The sequence below is a fragment of the Pipistrellus hanaki genome (genome assembly GCF_964339955.1).
Source record: "Pipistrellus hanaki genome assembly, chromosome: 12".
Lineage (NCBI taxonomy): Eukaryota > Metazoa > Chordata > Mammalia > Chiroptera > Vespertilionidae > Pipistrellus > Pipistrellus hanaki.
This window is the reverse complement of record NC_140514.1, coordinates 21,184,505-21,201,822: the sequence shown is the minus strand read 5'-3', so window position 1 is coordinate 21,201,822 and position 17,318 is coordinate 21,184,505. Positions and strand designations below refer to the sequence as shown.

At 35.6% G+C, this 17,318-nt stretch overlaps 1 protein-coding gene across 4 annotated transcripts in view; it reads left to right on the top strand.

The window, feature by feature from the left end:
• SRBD1 (S1 RNA binding domain 1) overlaps nt 1-17,318 on the top strand; it is a 145,059-nt gene that overhangs the window by 27,148 nt on the left and 100,593 nt on the right. For all 4 annotated transcript variants that reach the window (XM_084900996.1, XM_084900993.1, XM_084900994.1 and 1 more), the window contains exons 12-14: nt 4,544-4,701; nt 8,581-8,671; nt 9,822-9,929. In XM_084900996.1, the coding sequence (XP_084757122.1) occupies nt 4,544-4,701; nt 8,581-8,671; nt 9,822-9,929 (357 nt within the window). The remainder of the gene's footprint in view (nt 1-4,543; nt 4,702-8,580; nt 8,672-9,821; nt 9,930-17,318) is intronic.

The following is a 17,318-nucleotide window of genomic DNA, read 5'->3' as shown; positions in this document are numbered from 1 at the left end:
CACATGATGAATTTATTACTATGAAGAGAGAAAGGTAATATAATGTTTTTCACTCCAAATGAGAGTTAATTTGGATGAGTAATTATCAGCAATGATGAGCAAATATTAAAAGGTCATTAAAGGAATCATGTAGATGGATCTGCAGAGGGACTAAGTTATAAAGAAGAACTGCAAAAAGGTGAGAGACAGTTTTGTCTCTAGGGGAGGAGATGGAAAGAAAAGTAATGTTAGAAGGCAAACCCCTCTTTTCTCTCTAGCCTTGGTCTTGGTAGGTAATCTTTAGAAACCAGGCTTTTTTTGCATTCCTTCTTTTTCTTTTCTTTTATTATTATTATTTTTAAAAAATATATTTTATTGACTTTTTACAGAGAGGAAGAGAGAGGGATTGAGAGTTAGAAACATCGATGAGAGAGAATCATCGATCAACTGCCTCTTGCACATCCCCTACTGGGGATGTGCCCGCAACCAAGGTACATGCCCCTGACGGGAATCGAACCTGGGACCCTTCAGTCCGCAGGCCTACGCTCTATCCATTGAGCCAAACCAGTTTTGGCTTTGCATTCCTTCTTCTTCTTTTTTTTTTTTTTTAAATATATTTTATTGATTTTGTACAGAGAGGAAGGGAGAGAGATAGAGAGTTAGAAACATCGATGAGAGAGAGTCATCAATCAGCTGCCTCTTGCACACCCCCTACTGGGGATATGCCCGCAACCAAGGTACATGCCCTTGACCGGAATCGAACCCGGGTCCCTTCAGTCCCCAAGCCGACGCTCTATCCATTGAGCCAAACCGGTTTTGGCTTTGCATTCCTTCTTATGTGCCACAGATTTTCTTCATTCTCACTTGTTCATAGGTTTCAGCAAGGGTTATCTTGAACTCTAGATTTACTAGTAGTCATTTCTTCAACCTCATTAATTTATAGTAGCCTTTATGTTTGTTTCTTTTTCTTTTTCTGGACCTGGACATTGAGGTTAGAGGTATTTAGAGCAGAGAGTGAGGAGGTACTATTAAAAACAACACATAGTTCCTTTGTCCAACTTCTTTTTTATGATTCATTCATTCTCTTGATTCATCCTTTTTTAGCTCAGACATCCCTTAAAAATAGTATTTCTTTTGGAAAACTATTTCATTTCAAATCTGTGTGAAGTAACATCTCTCTCTCTCTCTCTCTCTCTTTTTTTTTTTTTTTTTTTTTTTTTGTAACATCTCTTATTTTTGAGTGCTGGGGCATCAAATTTAAAAATAAGGGATTCTGTTCTTATTGAAATAAAATAGAAACTTATTTAAAATTTCATTTCCTTTGTCTTGTTTTCTCAGGTTGCATATAATATCTAGTGGCACTTTGGACATTTTTGTTTATATTTGATTTGTACAGCTTTACTGCTTGTGGAATAATTTCATTGAGAGTTAATGAAAGTAGTTTGGTGTAGAATTCTTTAATATATAATCCTTCTCTGACTTCCATTAGTAACAAGCAAGAGCACTTTCCTTCTCTTTTTGTAAAATGCCTGTGGTTAAAGAAATATATCTTATTTCATTCCATAAGTTGGTTTTCAGACATTGTCTATAGACGTGTCTCTCAATAGAAATACTTGTAATTACCTGAACAGCAGTTGAGTGGGGAAACTCCCCAATGGATTTAAAAAAAAAGAAAAAAAGAAAATTACTTTAATTCTCTAATTAAAAGGAAAAATTTCCTAATGTATAAAAAAATCAGTAAAACAAAGAAAAAGCACATAATTTCACTACCTAGTCATAACCATTGTGTATCAGACTTTTCTCCATTCATGTATGAATTAAGTGAGATCATTTAGACTGTATTATTTTGAAGCCTTCTTATTCAGTTGGCTACATATAATTCGTAGTCTACTTCTGTGTTTCTTACTTCTGTGCTTGTCATGATCATTCATTCATGTGTCATTTTTTACACCTACCTCTTCCCCCCCCCCCCCATATATTTTATTGATTTTTTACAGAGATGAAGGGAGAGGGATAGAGAGTTAGAAACATTGATGCGAGAGAAACACTGATCAGTTGCCTCATGCATACTCCTCATTGGGTATGTGCCCACAACCAAGGTACATGACCTTGACTGGAATCGAACCTGGGACCCTCGAGTCTGCAGGCCGACGCTCTATCCACTGAGCCAAACCGATTAGGGCCATCTACCTCTTTCTTAAAGCTATTAGTTATTAAGTGCTATTTTACCATCTTTCATTATATTTTGAATTTGAAATTATGTTTATCTCCATGGTCACTAGGGGATAGTTGGTTCAGGACGTCATCATTTTGTCTGAATTATTATAGTAGGGTCATAGATGATCTTTGTCTTGTTTCTTTTTCCCATACATATTCCACGTTGCCATCCTAAAATTGCCATCTGGTTATTTCATACTCTTCTACTTAAAATCCTTTAATGTATCTTCTTTATCTTCAGGAAAAAATGCAAAATCATTAGAAGAATGTGCTTGATTGGCCCTTTGTGATCTGGTTTCTTTTTGTCTCTATAGCTTTATGTCTTGGTATTTCTTTTTACTTAAGCATATTAAATTACTTGCTTCTTCTGTGATGAGCCATGAGCTGCTTCCATTGTCTAGAATATTTTTTCCCTGCCTTCTATCTACTTTCCCTACCTTTGTTTGCCTATATCTATTACTTATACTTCTTTGATTCACCTGAGAAGATATCTCTTAGAAAGTCTTTCTGATTTAGCTATTCTCTCTATGTGTTCTTATTAATATAGCACTTATCATTGTTTTGTACTTCTCTGTTTATTTTTCTGTTTCTTCCAATAGATAGTGGTCTTCACGATAGGGATCTTGTCTTTTCAGCTTTGTATCTCTCACACCAATCATGGTACCTTTATATAGAAGACTGACAACAAATGCTCACTCAATAAATAAAGTTAGAAGTGAAGATCTGTAATGATACTTTTCATGTTGCATGGCTAACTACAAGGGAGAATGACTAAAGTGTTTGGGAAAATGAGAGAAGAGCCTTAGGGAACTGAATTAAGCCAGAAAAGCAAACATTATTAGATCTGTGTTCCTTCAGTTACGTAAAACATTCTATCTCAAAACTGATATGAAATGTACTTTGACTTGCTTTTGAACACTATTTTCTTTAAAAAAATATATATATATATATATTTTATTGATTTTTTTTACAGAGAGGAAGAGAGAGGGATAGAGAGTTAGAAACATCGATGAGAGAGAAACATCAGTCAGCTGCCTCCTGCACAACCCCCACTGGGGATGTGCCCGCAACCAGGGTACATGCCCTTGACCGGAGTCGAACCTGGGACCTTTCAGTCCGCAGGCTGACACTCTATCCACTGACCCAAACCGGTTTCAGCGAACTCTCAGTTTTCTTATGGCCAATGGCATGCATTTTTTAAACCTGGTCTAATAAAGAATATATATTTTTTATAAAATCTTATAACTTCTTTGGATAAAATTGGGAAGTTATTTATATGAACTGTAGTTCTAGACTGGCATCAGTATCTATGGTCAAATCACTGAGAAAGACAAAGGGGGTAGATGCAGGGAATGGAATAGAGTGAGAATATAACATTGAGAGATATATAGGTAAAGGTGTAAAACTAGGTATTGTTGGAGTAGGCTATTTATGACTCAGTAGTTTATCACTCTAATTATGTGCTTATATTTTTAATTTGCTGATAAACTTTAATTTGACATCCATTTGCTGTCCAAATTTTTATACATCCTGTCACTCTTATATACACAGATGTTTATACATACAGGATTTTCTACATAAAAGAGAGCAGAGAGAGAAGGAGCATAGATATGATGAACTTGGTAGGTTTGATAACACAAAGTCATTTGTGATACTGTGTGATATTTTTGCACTTAGCAAAAATAGACTCAATATAATTTTGTATATGGTGTTTTCTTTTTAAGTAATTTTGTTAATAATTGCTCTTGTGAGGAATCCTATATAAGGAGCTAATATGGAAATGGTTGTCACACGCTCATGTCCTTGCGCCCTTGCACCCTCAACACTGGGGCTGGGGGACTGAGGCCGGGCCAGGAGAACTGAGTCCATACTCCTCGCCCTGCACCAGTCTGGGAGATGTGAGGCTGTGCCCCCCCATCTTTTGGGGCTTAATGGGGGACCTGAGGCTGTGCCCCCTGCCCTTTGAGGCTTGATGGGGGACCTGAGGCTGCGACCCCTGCCCTGCAGGGCTTGACGGGGTGAGGTCTGCTGGGTGTGGGTCTCACTCGATTTGAAGGCTGGACGGGTGGGCAGGAACTTGACTCTAAGTCCCGCAGCATGTCCCAGACTCTGACAGGAGGGAAAGTTTCATATACATTTTACTAATTTTCTTTCATCTCCGACACTTCTACTATAGAGAAGGGGTAAATAGCAATAATAAAATATTTCCTCTAAATAATTCCCTTTTAATGTGCATGAATTTTGTGCATTGGGACACTAGTAACTGTATAAAATGAATTCTGTTCTTTTTCTGGAAGAAAATTTGGGTGAATGAAAAACTACATTCTCTTTTTTCTTTTTTTTAAAGAGCCAAACTAACATCAGATGCAGAGAAGGAATCAGTGATGATGTTTGGACGGAACCTTCGTCAGCTCCTTTTAACAAACCCTGTTCCAGGGCGCACCTTGATGGGAGTGGATCCTGGTTACAAACATGGTTGCAAATTAGCTATCATTTCTCCTACCAGTAAGCATATCTTTCAGCTTTCAAGTCTTAGAAAATGGTTTTCTCATGTACAGGGATGTGGGAATCAGAAAATCAAACTTCAAATTCATCTTATTTGTTAACCAACTCCCTCCCTCCAATTCTGTCTTCCTATTATATCTGTTTATTGTGATGCATTTATATGTGACTAGAGAACTGGTGCACTAAATTCATGCACAGAGGAGGGGGGTGTGTGTCTCTTAGTCCAGCCTGCACCCTCTCAAATCTGGGACCGCTCAAGGGAAGTTGGACATCCCTTTCACAGTCCAGGACTGCTGCCTTCCTGATTGCCCCTAACCACTTCTGCCTGCCAGCCTGATCACCCCCTAATCACTCCCATGCCAGCTTGATTGATATCTAACTGCTCCCTGCCAGCCTATTTGCCCCCAACTTCCCTCCTTTACCAGCCTGGTCACCCCTAACTGCCCTCCCCTACAGGCCTGATTGCCCACAACTGCCCTCCCTTGCTAGTTATATTCTGGTGGCAATCTTTGACCACATGGGGGCAGCCATCTTGTGTGTTGGAGTGATGATCAATTTGTATATTACCTCTTTATTATATAGGACTAGAGCCAGCAGATAGTAAGTTCACGAGATATTTTTCATTATTCTTTTAAGATCAGGCTTCAATAACAATAATCAAAATGAGTCTTAACTGCACAGATATTTTGGCCACTATTATAATCTTCAATGGAACAAAAGCCAGCAGTATAAGGTAACAGTGACTATGAGAATTTTCCACGGGCTGAAAATGTAGGTCATTGCATTAAACTCTCCCTTTGTATTTTCTTAATATTATTCTTAAACATTGAGCAATTATTGTTACTCAGCAAAGTATCAAACATGCACACAGTATTCCTACAAGGATACTGTCTTAATATTATTAGTATTAATACCAAGCTTTTCTTTCTCCCAAAATTCAATGAATCATGGTTCCATTCCCTATATGTATTAGTGTTAGTGGTAGTATGCAAACTTAATTTTGTTTCAAGGTTAAACAGCGATTTAATTTCACATTTGGTGGCCAGCTGTGTTCTTATATTTTAATCTTTTATTTTTAAAATAAATTTAACTGCATTTCATAAGTCCTGAGATTTTAATAATCTCTGGTGATTGTATACTTTTAATTTACACTTCATTCTAATTAATTTGAACCTCACATAAGTATCTAAAATTATTTACAGATGGTTGAAACTAAAGCAGTGGTAAAATTTACTACTTGTACAGTTAGATTGCTAATAAGCTTTTTAAGAGCTGCATACTTTATGCGTTTTTTTACTTGCTAGGAGCAGTTGTTAAAATTATAGCTGTGAGTCTCTGTCAGCAATTAGTGCTATCACTTTGGTTCCTTCTACATGGATAACCAGATTCGCTTTTTCCGTCTCTTGTAAAACAACTTTATTTTCTTCCCCAAACATAAATGTTAATTGTCCAACCGAATAGGTGCCAAAAGAAACTTAGAAATTGAACAGCAAATTGATAACTATGATGAGTAGCAGAGAAATATGCAGTAACAGGCATTCAATACATGGGATGCGTGAATTGTAAGGCAACTGTTAGATACTTTTCATTGTACTCTGTAGCTCATTTAGTTCATGCACGGTTACCAGATTTAGTTTGCCCTCAAATATAAATCCAAGATTTTGAAATTTTAAAAACTGTTTTAACAATTCTCAGAAAATATAAACAAGTTAATAGTGTTGGTATTCCACTATTAGTTGAGAGAAAAAAGGAACAGTTCTTTTTTACTAAGTCATGTGTACAAATAAGAAATGCAAAATTAAGGATTGTTAGCTAATTATTATTTTCTCTAGATTTATCCTTGCAACATGTTTTTTATTTATCACTGTTAAAACATCTCAGAAGCTGCAAGAGAATTTTATTGTTTGAGTGGATTTCCATGTGTCATTAGGTACATAATGTTAGTGAAAAGCTGGTCAAAATATAAGATTGTATTTTTTACGTCATGCCATTTTTTATTTTCCTGACATTAAACTGTTTCTATTGAAATGATTCTGTAAAGAGTAAAATTAAAACTTCTTACAATACTGACCTGGCAGGGGAGACAACCCTGATCACGAAGGTGGTTTTCCCAGGGCAAGGCTCTCCATTGCACTCCGGATGTGAAACTCGACTGCATAATTTGTGGTAGTGGGGGACTGCATTCACGCTAAAAAAAAGAAAGAACAACAACAACAAAAACTTCTTACAGTACAAAATTATAAATATGGCATTATGTAAAATTAGATACAATGAAAAAAACTATAAGGAAGTAAGACTAAGATACAACAGCTGCTGGGTTTATGGATTTTCATATTTTATCGCCAAATGTTCTTTTATGTGATTACATATGACTTTATAATTAAAAATTGAAAAGGTATTAATGATAACTTTTTAAAAAAATATATATTTTATTGACTTTGTACAGACAGGAAGGGAGAGAGATAGAGAGTTAGAAACATTGATGAGAGAGAGTCATCGATCAGTTGCCTCTTGCACACCCCCTACTGGGGATATGCTCGCAACCAAGGTACATGCCCTTGACCGGAATCGAACCCGGGACCCTTCAGTCCCCAAGCCGTCGCTCTATCCATTGAGCCAAACCGGTTTCGGCTAATGATAACTTTTAATAGCAAAAAAGCATGCTTTGTAAAAAAGGGAATGATTCTGTATATAGAATATGAGCTAATCTATAAAATTACTAAGTGATTGCTTGCTTACAATAGTGTTTTTGATTGCTTTGAAGCATGTTGCACACTTGCCATCTAGCATATTAATAAGTAACTTTTAAAGAAAGGATACACTGACAAATTCTTAAATATGGCTTTGGGTTAATATTGTTAGTGTGTCACAGATAATAACAGTGGTGAAAACATTGACTATAGGGTTCATGGTTTGGTTCTCCCATCTTCCATACAGGCCTCATCAGATGTGGTATCCCCCAAAGCATGAACTGGCTGCGAAAGCCATCTGCACTCCCCTAAACCACAATAGATTTATAAGCTTTATAAGCTCTATACGATTTATAGTAGAACTAAGGATTGTTCTACTATCCTTGCAGTCCATTGGTTGATGTTCTGATTGTAATCCTCACTACCCCATCTTGCACAATGTTGTGGCTTTCATTTGCATTTAGGTCAGCCTCATTGCAGAGGTGATAGTACTCCTCCATGGTGGCACCTGTGTGGTTCATCTTAATTCTGTATATATTTTAAATACCACAAGACATTTTTATTGTTTTGGCCAGTAATTTTTTTTCTATTACTCATATATTTACCCTTTTTATTACTCCTCACTTTATTCTACATTTCTCTGTTTTCATTTGAGATCATTTTCTTTCTGCCTAACTTCCTAAGTTGGTCACATAGCTCAGCATTACTTTTATTCTTTAGGTAGTCACCCTAAAAAATTTAAATGTTTCTTTTTTCTTTTTTTCTTCTTCATTATATACATTCTTAGCTAAAACATAATGTAGTACAGGAAGGCTTACAATTCATAAATATGCAGCTGAAAAAAATTATACAAGGTAAAGAATTTCATGTATCTGTAACTCAAATAAGAAATAAAAATAACCCATGTCATATATAATAAGTATTCAGTAAAGGTTAGCTTTTATTATTATTGACAAGTATTATTAAAAATTAGTAATGGTTTTATGTAGCAAAATAGAGTCCTTATAACTTTGAAAGTACCAAAACTTTATAAATGCTTAGGGAGAATCTGATTTATTGAATATGAATGATTCAGGCTGCATTTTAAAAGACATACACCTGTTTTCTTTTCTGTTTCAACTGGCTTAAATCATTGGGGTGTTATGTTTTGAAATGTTTTATAATTGGCTTCTCTTCATTTTTTTCCAAGGTCAGATACTTCATACTGATGTGGTTTACTTGCATTGTGGACAAGGCTTCCATGAAGCAGAGAAAATAAAGAGGCTTTTGCTGAATTTCAAGTATGAAAATAAGTAACCTTTTGAATATTGCAGGGGCTTAGCCAGCCAGTCAGAGACACCTTTGAAACCCCTAGTTCGGAGGGAGGGATTAAGGGCTGTGCACTGGAAAGAGGGAAGGGACCATGTAAACAGTGCTGGGCAGATTGCTGGAGGGATCTCCCTTTGGAGACCCCAAAGGAATTCTCCCTTCCTCTGCCACCTTCACTGAACAAAGGTGGTAATATGAGCAAAGTGAGCATTTAATTTCTCTGTTTGGTTCTTTATTTTGGTCCTCCTCTTTCCCCCCCCTCCTTTTTTCCTTCTACCTTCTTTCCTTTTTTCTTCATGGATCTGAAGAAATGGATATGGTAGTCATTAGAAGCTTCCTAAATTATTTGACAACATATCACATAATTCATTCACAATGCGTTTATTGTGGCTTAGAATTCACCTAACCATGTCTAAATTTGGTTCCTTTTAGATGGGAATAAAGCTGACTGTTATTGAGGTGTGTGACAGCAAAATAGTCCTCCACTGCCTGCTATGCCAAATGAAAAGGCAGTGTTTTGTTTTAAATATATTTTATTTGATTTTTTAAGGAGAGGGATAGGGAGCCAGAAATATTGATGAGAGAGAAACCGGCTAGCTGCCTCCCGTTACACCCTCTACTGGGGATGTGCCCGCAACCAGGGTACATCGAATGTGGGACCCTCCAGTCCACAGGCCGACACTATCCACTGAGCCATACCAATTAGGGCAAGGCAGTATTTTTTAATCTTATTTTTATTTATTTAATTTAAAAAATACATATTTTTATTGATTTCAGCGAGGAAGAGAAAGGCATTGAGAGATAGAAACATCAATGATGAGAGAGAATCATTGATTGGCTGCCTCTTGCATGTCCCCCACTGGGGATTGAGCCTGGGGCATGTGCCCTGACTGGGAATCGAACCATGACCTCCTGGTTCATAGGTTGATGCTCAACCACTGAGCCTTACCGGGTGGGCTGTTTTTTATTTTACATGTGTCTGTCTCCCTTATGAAACAGTGGAGAAGTTGCTTGGATGTATGAGAGAGCAGGAGCATTTGTGCATTCTGTACATTTTCTTCCAATTGATTTGGAAGCATGCCTTGAGCTCATCCAGTTTCTCCTCCTGTTTCTCCCTTGAAGCTGCAGCACAGTGGTGATTGGAAATGGAACTGCCTGCCGGGAAACAGAAGCTTACTTTGCTGACCTGATAATGAGAAATTACTTTGCTCCACTGGATGTTGTTTACTGGTAAGGATGTTAGGAATGTCATTTTTCTTTGAGAGGCAAAGGAACTTCTCAGGTTCCTTCTGTGATGTTGTCTCCTTTCTTTTTTAAAGCGATGCATGTTGTTTGCTCCCAAATCACCCCTTGCCGTTCACAAGAGCTTTGCAGGACAATGCACAGTGTCTGCCTCTTGCAGAAATTTGAGTTTCAGTATTCCGAAACTTCTCACAGAAGCAGCAAGTTAGGGCTTACTTTGGTTTCATGGGATTTTCCTGGCTCTACATTGTGAGGGCTCTGTTTAAGTACGGACTAATAAGATAACTTAGTCTTCCTCTCCCAAAGTTTTGATGCCCATGAATTATTGGCCTTCAGAATTAAGAGCCAAGGTTAGTATTACAAATGATGTTTAATAAATGATATTTAATATGGTATTTGTAATGACTGAGAAGATAGGGATTTTTTTTCTTCAAATTTATCACAATTCAATCTGAATTGGAATTCTTAAATCAATAGGATAATATCTCTTAGATCGTCAAACATTTCAGCTATTGCTCTTCAAATCTAGCCTCTGTCCTGTGTTTCTCTCTGATCTCCCTCTGAAATTCTAATTATATACATTCAGCTTTTCACTTTATCTTCCATGCTTATTTTTCCTTCATGCTTTTTAACCTATCTCTTTTCATTTCTTACCTCCCTAGCCTACTTTGTGGTCTTTTCTCTAGTTCACTAGCTTTTTCTTTTTCTGTCAGACCCATTCATTGAAGTTTTAATTTCAGTTATATTTTTTACTTCTATAAGTCCTATTTGTTGTTTTTCAGTGTTTCTGAGAGATAATTGTACATAAATGAACTGCACATATTTAAAGTTTTCAATTTTATAAATTTTGACACATGTATACTTGAACGAAACTATCATCACAATCAAGGTAATGAACATACTCACCCCCCCCCCTCCATTTCCTTGTGTTTCTTTGTAATTCACCCTTCCTTCACTGCCTCCTCCCTCCCCCAGGCAATCTCTGATTTACTTTCTGTAACTATAGATTACTGTACATTTCTAGACTTTTATGTAATTGGAATCATATAGTACATATCCTTTTGCTAGCTTCTTTCACTCAGTATTATTATTTTGAGATTTATCATGATGTTGCATATATTGATAGCTTGTTCTTTTTATTACTGAGTAGTATATCATATGGTTAAATCACAATTTATTCATTTACCTGTTGATGGACATTTGGATTGTTGCCAGTTTAGCTGTTATAAATAAGGCTGCATGAATATTCTTCTACTAGTGTTTGCATGGACATATGCTTTCATTTCTATTGAGTAAATAAATAAGAGTGGGCTGTGCTATATGGTAGGTGAATGTTTAACTTAAGAGACTGCCAAATTTTTTTCTAAGGTGGGTTGTATCCAATTACCTTCCCACCTGCAGTGTACCAGAGTTCTGTTTTCTTCATACCCTCATCGATGTGCTTGGTATAGTTGGACATTTAAATGTAGCTAACCTATCCAAGACCGGTTTGGCTCAGTGGATAGAGTCGGTCTGCGGACTGAAGGGTCCTGGGTTCGATTCCGGTCAAGGGCATGTGCCCTGGTTGCGGGCACATCCCCAGTGGGGGGTGTGCAAGAGGCAGCTGGTCGATGATTCTCTCTCATCGATGTTTCTAGCTCTCTATCCCTCTCCCTTCCTCTCTGTAAAAAAAATCAATAATATATATATATATTTAAATGTAGCTAATCTAGTGGATGTACAGCAATCTCTCATTATGGTTTTAAGTACATTTCCTAGCAATTAATGATATTGAGTATCTTGTTTGCTTTTTTGCTGATCAAATATCTTCTTTGGTAAAATATTTGTTTAGATATTCTTTCCACTTAAAAAATTAGATTATTTTTCCTCCTCTTATTGACTAAGAGTATTTTGTATTTATGCTGAATACAAGTCTTATATCAGATAACCTGTTTTATAAACATTTCTCAAGTTTGTAACTTGCATTTTTGTTTTTTAAACATGGTCTTTTGAAAAGTAGACATATTTTATGAAGTCCAGTTTATCAATTTTTTAAATATAGTTCTTGCATTTTGTGTCCTATTTAAGTAATGTTTGAAAACTAAGGCCATGATGATTTTACCATATGTTTTGTTTTAGACATTTTATATTTTAAACTCTTTCAGCCTATTATCCATGTAAAGCTAATTTTTTCATAAAGGTTCAAAGTTCTTTTTTTGCACATGGATCTTGATTATTCTAACACTATTTATTGAATGATTTTCTTTTTTTCATTGAATTGCTTTGTCATCTTTGTTGAAAATCAGCTATGCACATACAGATCTATTTCTGGAATTTATTTTGTTTAATTGATCTATATTTCTTTACACTAATCTGTGGATCTTTATTACCACCCAGTGCTGATTTATATAGCTTAATAAGTCATGAAATGAGATGGTGTAAGTTTTTCAGTTCTGTTCTTTTTTTTTTTTTTCTTTTCAAAATTGTTTTGGCTATTCTAGGTCCCTTGCACTTATATGTCAGCAACAGTTCCCAAAATATTTTCGGATATGTGAGCTGGACTAATGTGCTCTACAAACTGACATCCTTTCCAGATTCTCTGGAAAAGTTAAATTAGTGGATAGATTTTCTTCAATTAAGTTTTCAATCACTTTTATTAACACATGCCAAAGTTTTATTGTAATTTTGTTACAAGGGGAAAAAAACTTCTAGTAGGCCATTTCAGAGATGCACACTTGGTAACAAATTTTTTTTTTTTTAAAGGAATATAATTTAAGATAGTCACATTAGAAAAGAAACCCCAAAATGGTTTGGATGACTGGTTTGCTAAGTGTTCAAACCTATTAAAATATATGAGAAAATTACTTAAACATTCTGTTAAGAAGGCTAAATCTTTATTTTCTTTTCTTTAAAAGAAGGCTTTGAATTATATTACACATGAAAGTGTGTTGTTTTAGAGAAAAAAGGGTAGAAAAGAGAACCTAGGGCTTGTAGATAATGTTATCATCTTAATTAGTGATTAAGAGAAAGTGGAATTGCTCAACTCTTTAAAAAAAAAAAAATATTCTATTGATTTTCCACAGAGAGGAAGTGAGAGGGAAAGAGAGCCAGAAATGTCAATGAGAGAGAAACATCGACCAGCTGCCTGGTGCACACCCCCCACTGGGGATGTGCCCACAACCAAGGCACATGTCCTTGACCGGAATCGAACCCGGGACCTTTAAATTTGCAGACCGACGCTCCATCCACCGACCCAAACCGGTTTCAGCAGAATTGCTCAAGTCTTGATTTGTGAGATAGAATGATTTGGGGACTGAAGATAGAATTGTATCAATACAAGAAAACTGGAAGGTTAACTAAAATAGGGTGACTGTAAGAGAGCGTCTGTTTATTTTATCTTTTGGCCCAGATGAAACATTTTCTGGAGTTCTAGGTGGACTTGGAAATAAAATGTTGATACTACGGTTTGTAAAATTCAGAAATTGTTGAACATGGGCAGATGTTATTTTGATGTTCAAAAGGAGAAATAAGATAGAGTGCAGTTTTGATCAGGCAAGATTATTTAATTTAAATTATGAAGGGATGACTTACCAACACTAGGTTGGGAAGGTACGCAGAACAATCATCACTGGGAATCAGCATGCATTTTTAATTAATAAAACAGTCTTCTCCCATTTCATTTTTCTTAGGAAAACTAGACTGGTAGACCCATATACATTTTTAGCACATCTTTTGATAGTCTTTTGATAACCTTATAGAGAAATTAGAGACTTGGAGATTTAGTTAGTTTGTTACCAAAAAGATGTTAGTTATCTAATGGATTGATGACTAGAGTGAGATCTCTAGGTGCATGCCATAGACACTGTATTAGTTAACGTTTTAATCGTTAATTTAGGTTTGGAGACATTTCAAGTTTGTGGACATTGAGGTTTATTAGAATTAGGGTAAGAAAATATTTTTAAATACTTGAGTTGTTGGACCTATTCTAACAAGATGAACTGGAACAGGGATAAAGATTTTTGTGTTGCTAGAGGCAATTTTCATTAGAATTTTGATGGGCTGATTTTCTCAGGTTTCCTTGAAACAGACCGAAGAAAATTCTCTCAGAGTAAAGTGCAGCAGATTCCCCATGTCCTGAATCACCTGGACCTGATTGGTTTTGTTTTGGTTTAAAGAAATTTACTTCCCAACAATCATTAAGCTTAGCTGTACAACTTAAGATGTATTAAGCTATGTAAAGCTTATAATGTTGTGAAGTTAAAATTATATGGAGGAAAATTTGTGGTTGCTGTTAACTTTTTTTCTGACTAGTGCAATAGTTTAAGTTGTACATGTGGAATGTAAAATCAGTTTATTTATATTTAAACATTTATCTCCTCCTTCTGTAGTTTCTGGTAGTGATGAAGACCATGAATTAACCTTGAAACTTGGGACAACCTAAGTTATTTTTTGGGTGTCAGTTTGATTATTAAACAAGTTAAGGTGATATACTAGTAGTAGTTGTCTCTCTCCTTTCTACAGTGAAGCCTTTAAACAATGTGCTGTGATGGTCCAAGCTATTGTTTTCTTTTACCTATTGATATTCTTCTCATTTTCTGTTACTATTATAAACTCGTATTTACAAGTCTTCCTTTCTGGGATGTTAGTGACATTGAATAAATTTAAAAATAAAATTGTTTTATAATAAATATAATTTATTTTCATTTTGTTGAAACAGCCAGAATATTCTTTAAAATGTGTGTTTAAGTAGACCATAAAGAGGCTTGTTAGAAAGGAGGTATAAGAAATGAATAATTATGGTGCGTGCGTGCGTGCGTGCGTGCGTGCGTGCGTGTGTGTGTGTGTGTGTATGGTTTTAAAATATTATTTGAATTCGGATTCACTTTGACAGTTTTTGCTCAAAATAAAATACACTTTGCTAGTTATGTAACCCATGTGTTTCTAAGTCCAACTTAAGTATCTACAGGAGTTCCCTTAACCCACCCCCCAGCCCTCCTTAACTGTAGCCCCTCTTACAGATCTTTGTTTATTGACTTAGATTAGTACTGGCCTTGAGCCCAGTGATGGTCATTTCTCGTCTTAAGGTTTTGGTTACAAATCTGCTTTTGTTGCCAGATCCAATAAAGATTCTTGATTGTTTTTGTTCATTTTATTACAAGTTCTTGCCAAAGATACAGTATATTATAACCAAAACAGATGTTCTATGTAGACAAGCGTATTTTCTATAAAAGAACTTAAAGTATAAATTAAACAACAATATGTTCAGCATTAAGGTAACAATTGATGAACTTTGGAATTTTATGAGTTTTTAATAACCTTTATAAAAGGAAAAAACACACCTTATTTTGAACAGTTGTTTTACTTTATGCATGTACAGTTTTAGCTTGTGTCTGTACAGATTTAGATCCTCCTAAACCCTCCTACAAACTAACGTCTTAATGTGATCTTGAAAGTAGAGTGGAGTTAACCAATTTCATATATATGCCATTCTGTTATTTCTTAAAGCATACTTCATAGAGACAACCGCTGAATAAAAAAATTGTTTTAAATATTATAATGCTTAATATAGGTAAGTGAAATAATTCTACATAGACCTTTTTCTAAATGGTGTACTTGTGAATTTAGAAACCATATTGCAGGGTTGTAGTATAGATCATTTGGGATTTTAACTATCTGTGATTTGGACCCAGTGCAGTCTTGATTTATGCCAAATTCTGTGTTGTAGTGAACACAGGTGTGTAGTGAATACAAGATGTGTGTATTTATAGACTGTAATTTCAGCTGTTTTTAAAATCATAATTCCTAAAATAAATTAGATGTGTAAGGGATAAGTCTGCATTATCAACAGACTACTAATGGAATGAGTTTTACCTTGAGATTGTTAACTCTTTGGCCTATTCTTACTCATATTTTCCAATTTTCTTTGGCATTCTATAGCTTACCTTTGGCCAGCACCTTAGGAAATGTGTTCAATTGATTATTGGGAAACATTTAAATTTTTGTTTGTGTTTTAGACCTGTTTGGGTTGTACAGAATCATTTTGGTTCTGTCTCTTATTTCATTTGCATTAAAAAAATGCAAAATGGCTAGAATCCTTTGTTGTTGAGATCCTTTTTATTTGGTTATATAGGACTTGAAGATTCTCTGGCCAGAACTTGATATTTGCAAAAAGGAGTTCTTGAATCTACCTTATTTGTGTTTTATATGTTTGGGTTTTTTTTTTTTTTGGTTTTTTTTTGAGGAGTAAATCTTTTGATTTCAATATATTTTATGGGGCTAAATCTTTGTATTATGCTCTCCTAACTTATTGAAATAGCACTTTCAAGTTCCCCACATCCGTACATTTCTAAGGTTACACCCAGCTTAATTCCCATTACTTTTCCGCTTCACAGCACTTGCATTTTGAAGGGACCCTAACATTTGGGTTCACATTATGATAATTAGGTTTTAGGGGCATGGGGGATTAAAGATGTCTCAGGTCTAGTTGCAGAAGAAAGTTCAGAAGCACTTGTAAAACTTGCCTGATTGGTGAGTAGAGGTGCTTTTATTTATTCACCACTCATGCAGCATTAATCCGTATTTCATCAGGTACCTACAGTGCTGTAATTCTAGATGTGACCTTGGGACTTGATTTACTTCAGCTTCGTTTTCTTTATTAATGTGCCATGAAAGAGGTACATGAAAGATAGCCAACATCAAAGTACCTTTTAAAGTAAAATGGTTGGTAGGAATTCCCTGGTATTTAACACTCTTTGTCAAATATTTCAGCTGGTTTGCATCCTTTTACAAGCTATTGCTTGCTGCACTAAAAGAAATTTAAAGCAGTTGTTTCAAGGCAGGAGTTGAGGGAGGAGGGCATGGTTATGGTGGTGGTGGTTGGGTGATAGTAGTTAGTCAGGGAGAATAAATGAGAATTTTAGAATATCTTCTTTTTCAACTGTGCTCTTCCTAAGATGGTCTGTTTGTGTTTTCATTTGGGTCGGGTAGTTTTTAGTCCAGTGCAGTGCTAATGATTAGAGTGAGGAGGCACTCGTCTTGGTTATAAGACAATTGAAGAGGGTTGGAATTTTTTCATCAAACCTCTGTGAAAGAAAGAATAAAAGTCAGTGTCAGTATCTTATTCAGAGATTGTTTAACTACTTTAACTTCACAACCTGTTTATTCTTTACTGAACCATCTAAGAAAAAGCTTTAAACACAATAACATGGGAAACTGAGTCTTAAGAACAAAGGAAACGGGACTCAAGGAAAGCTTGCCATATACATTGTGGAGTATTTATTTTCCAGGAAACACGTATTTCAGAGGCAGTTATGTTCTAGGCTTAATATGTAAGGGTAGAACTTCCTATAATTCAGTTTTGAAACTCTGATTCCTTCTTTGTTTCATAAATATTTGTTG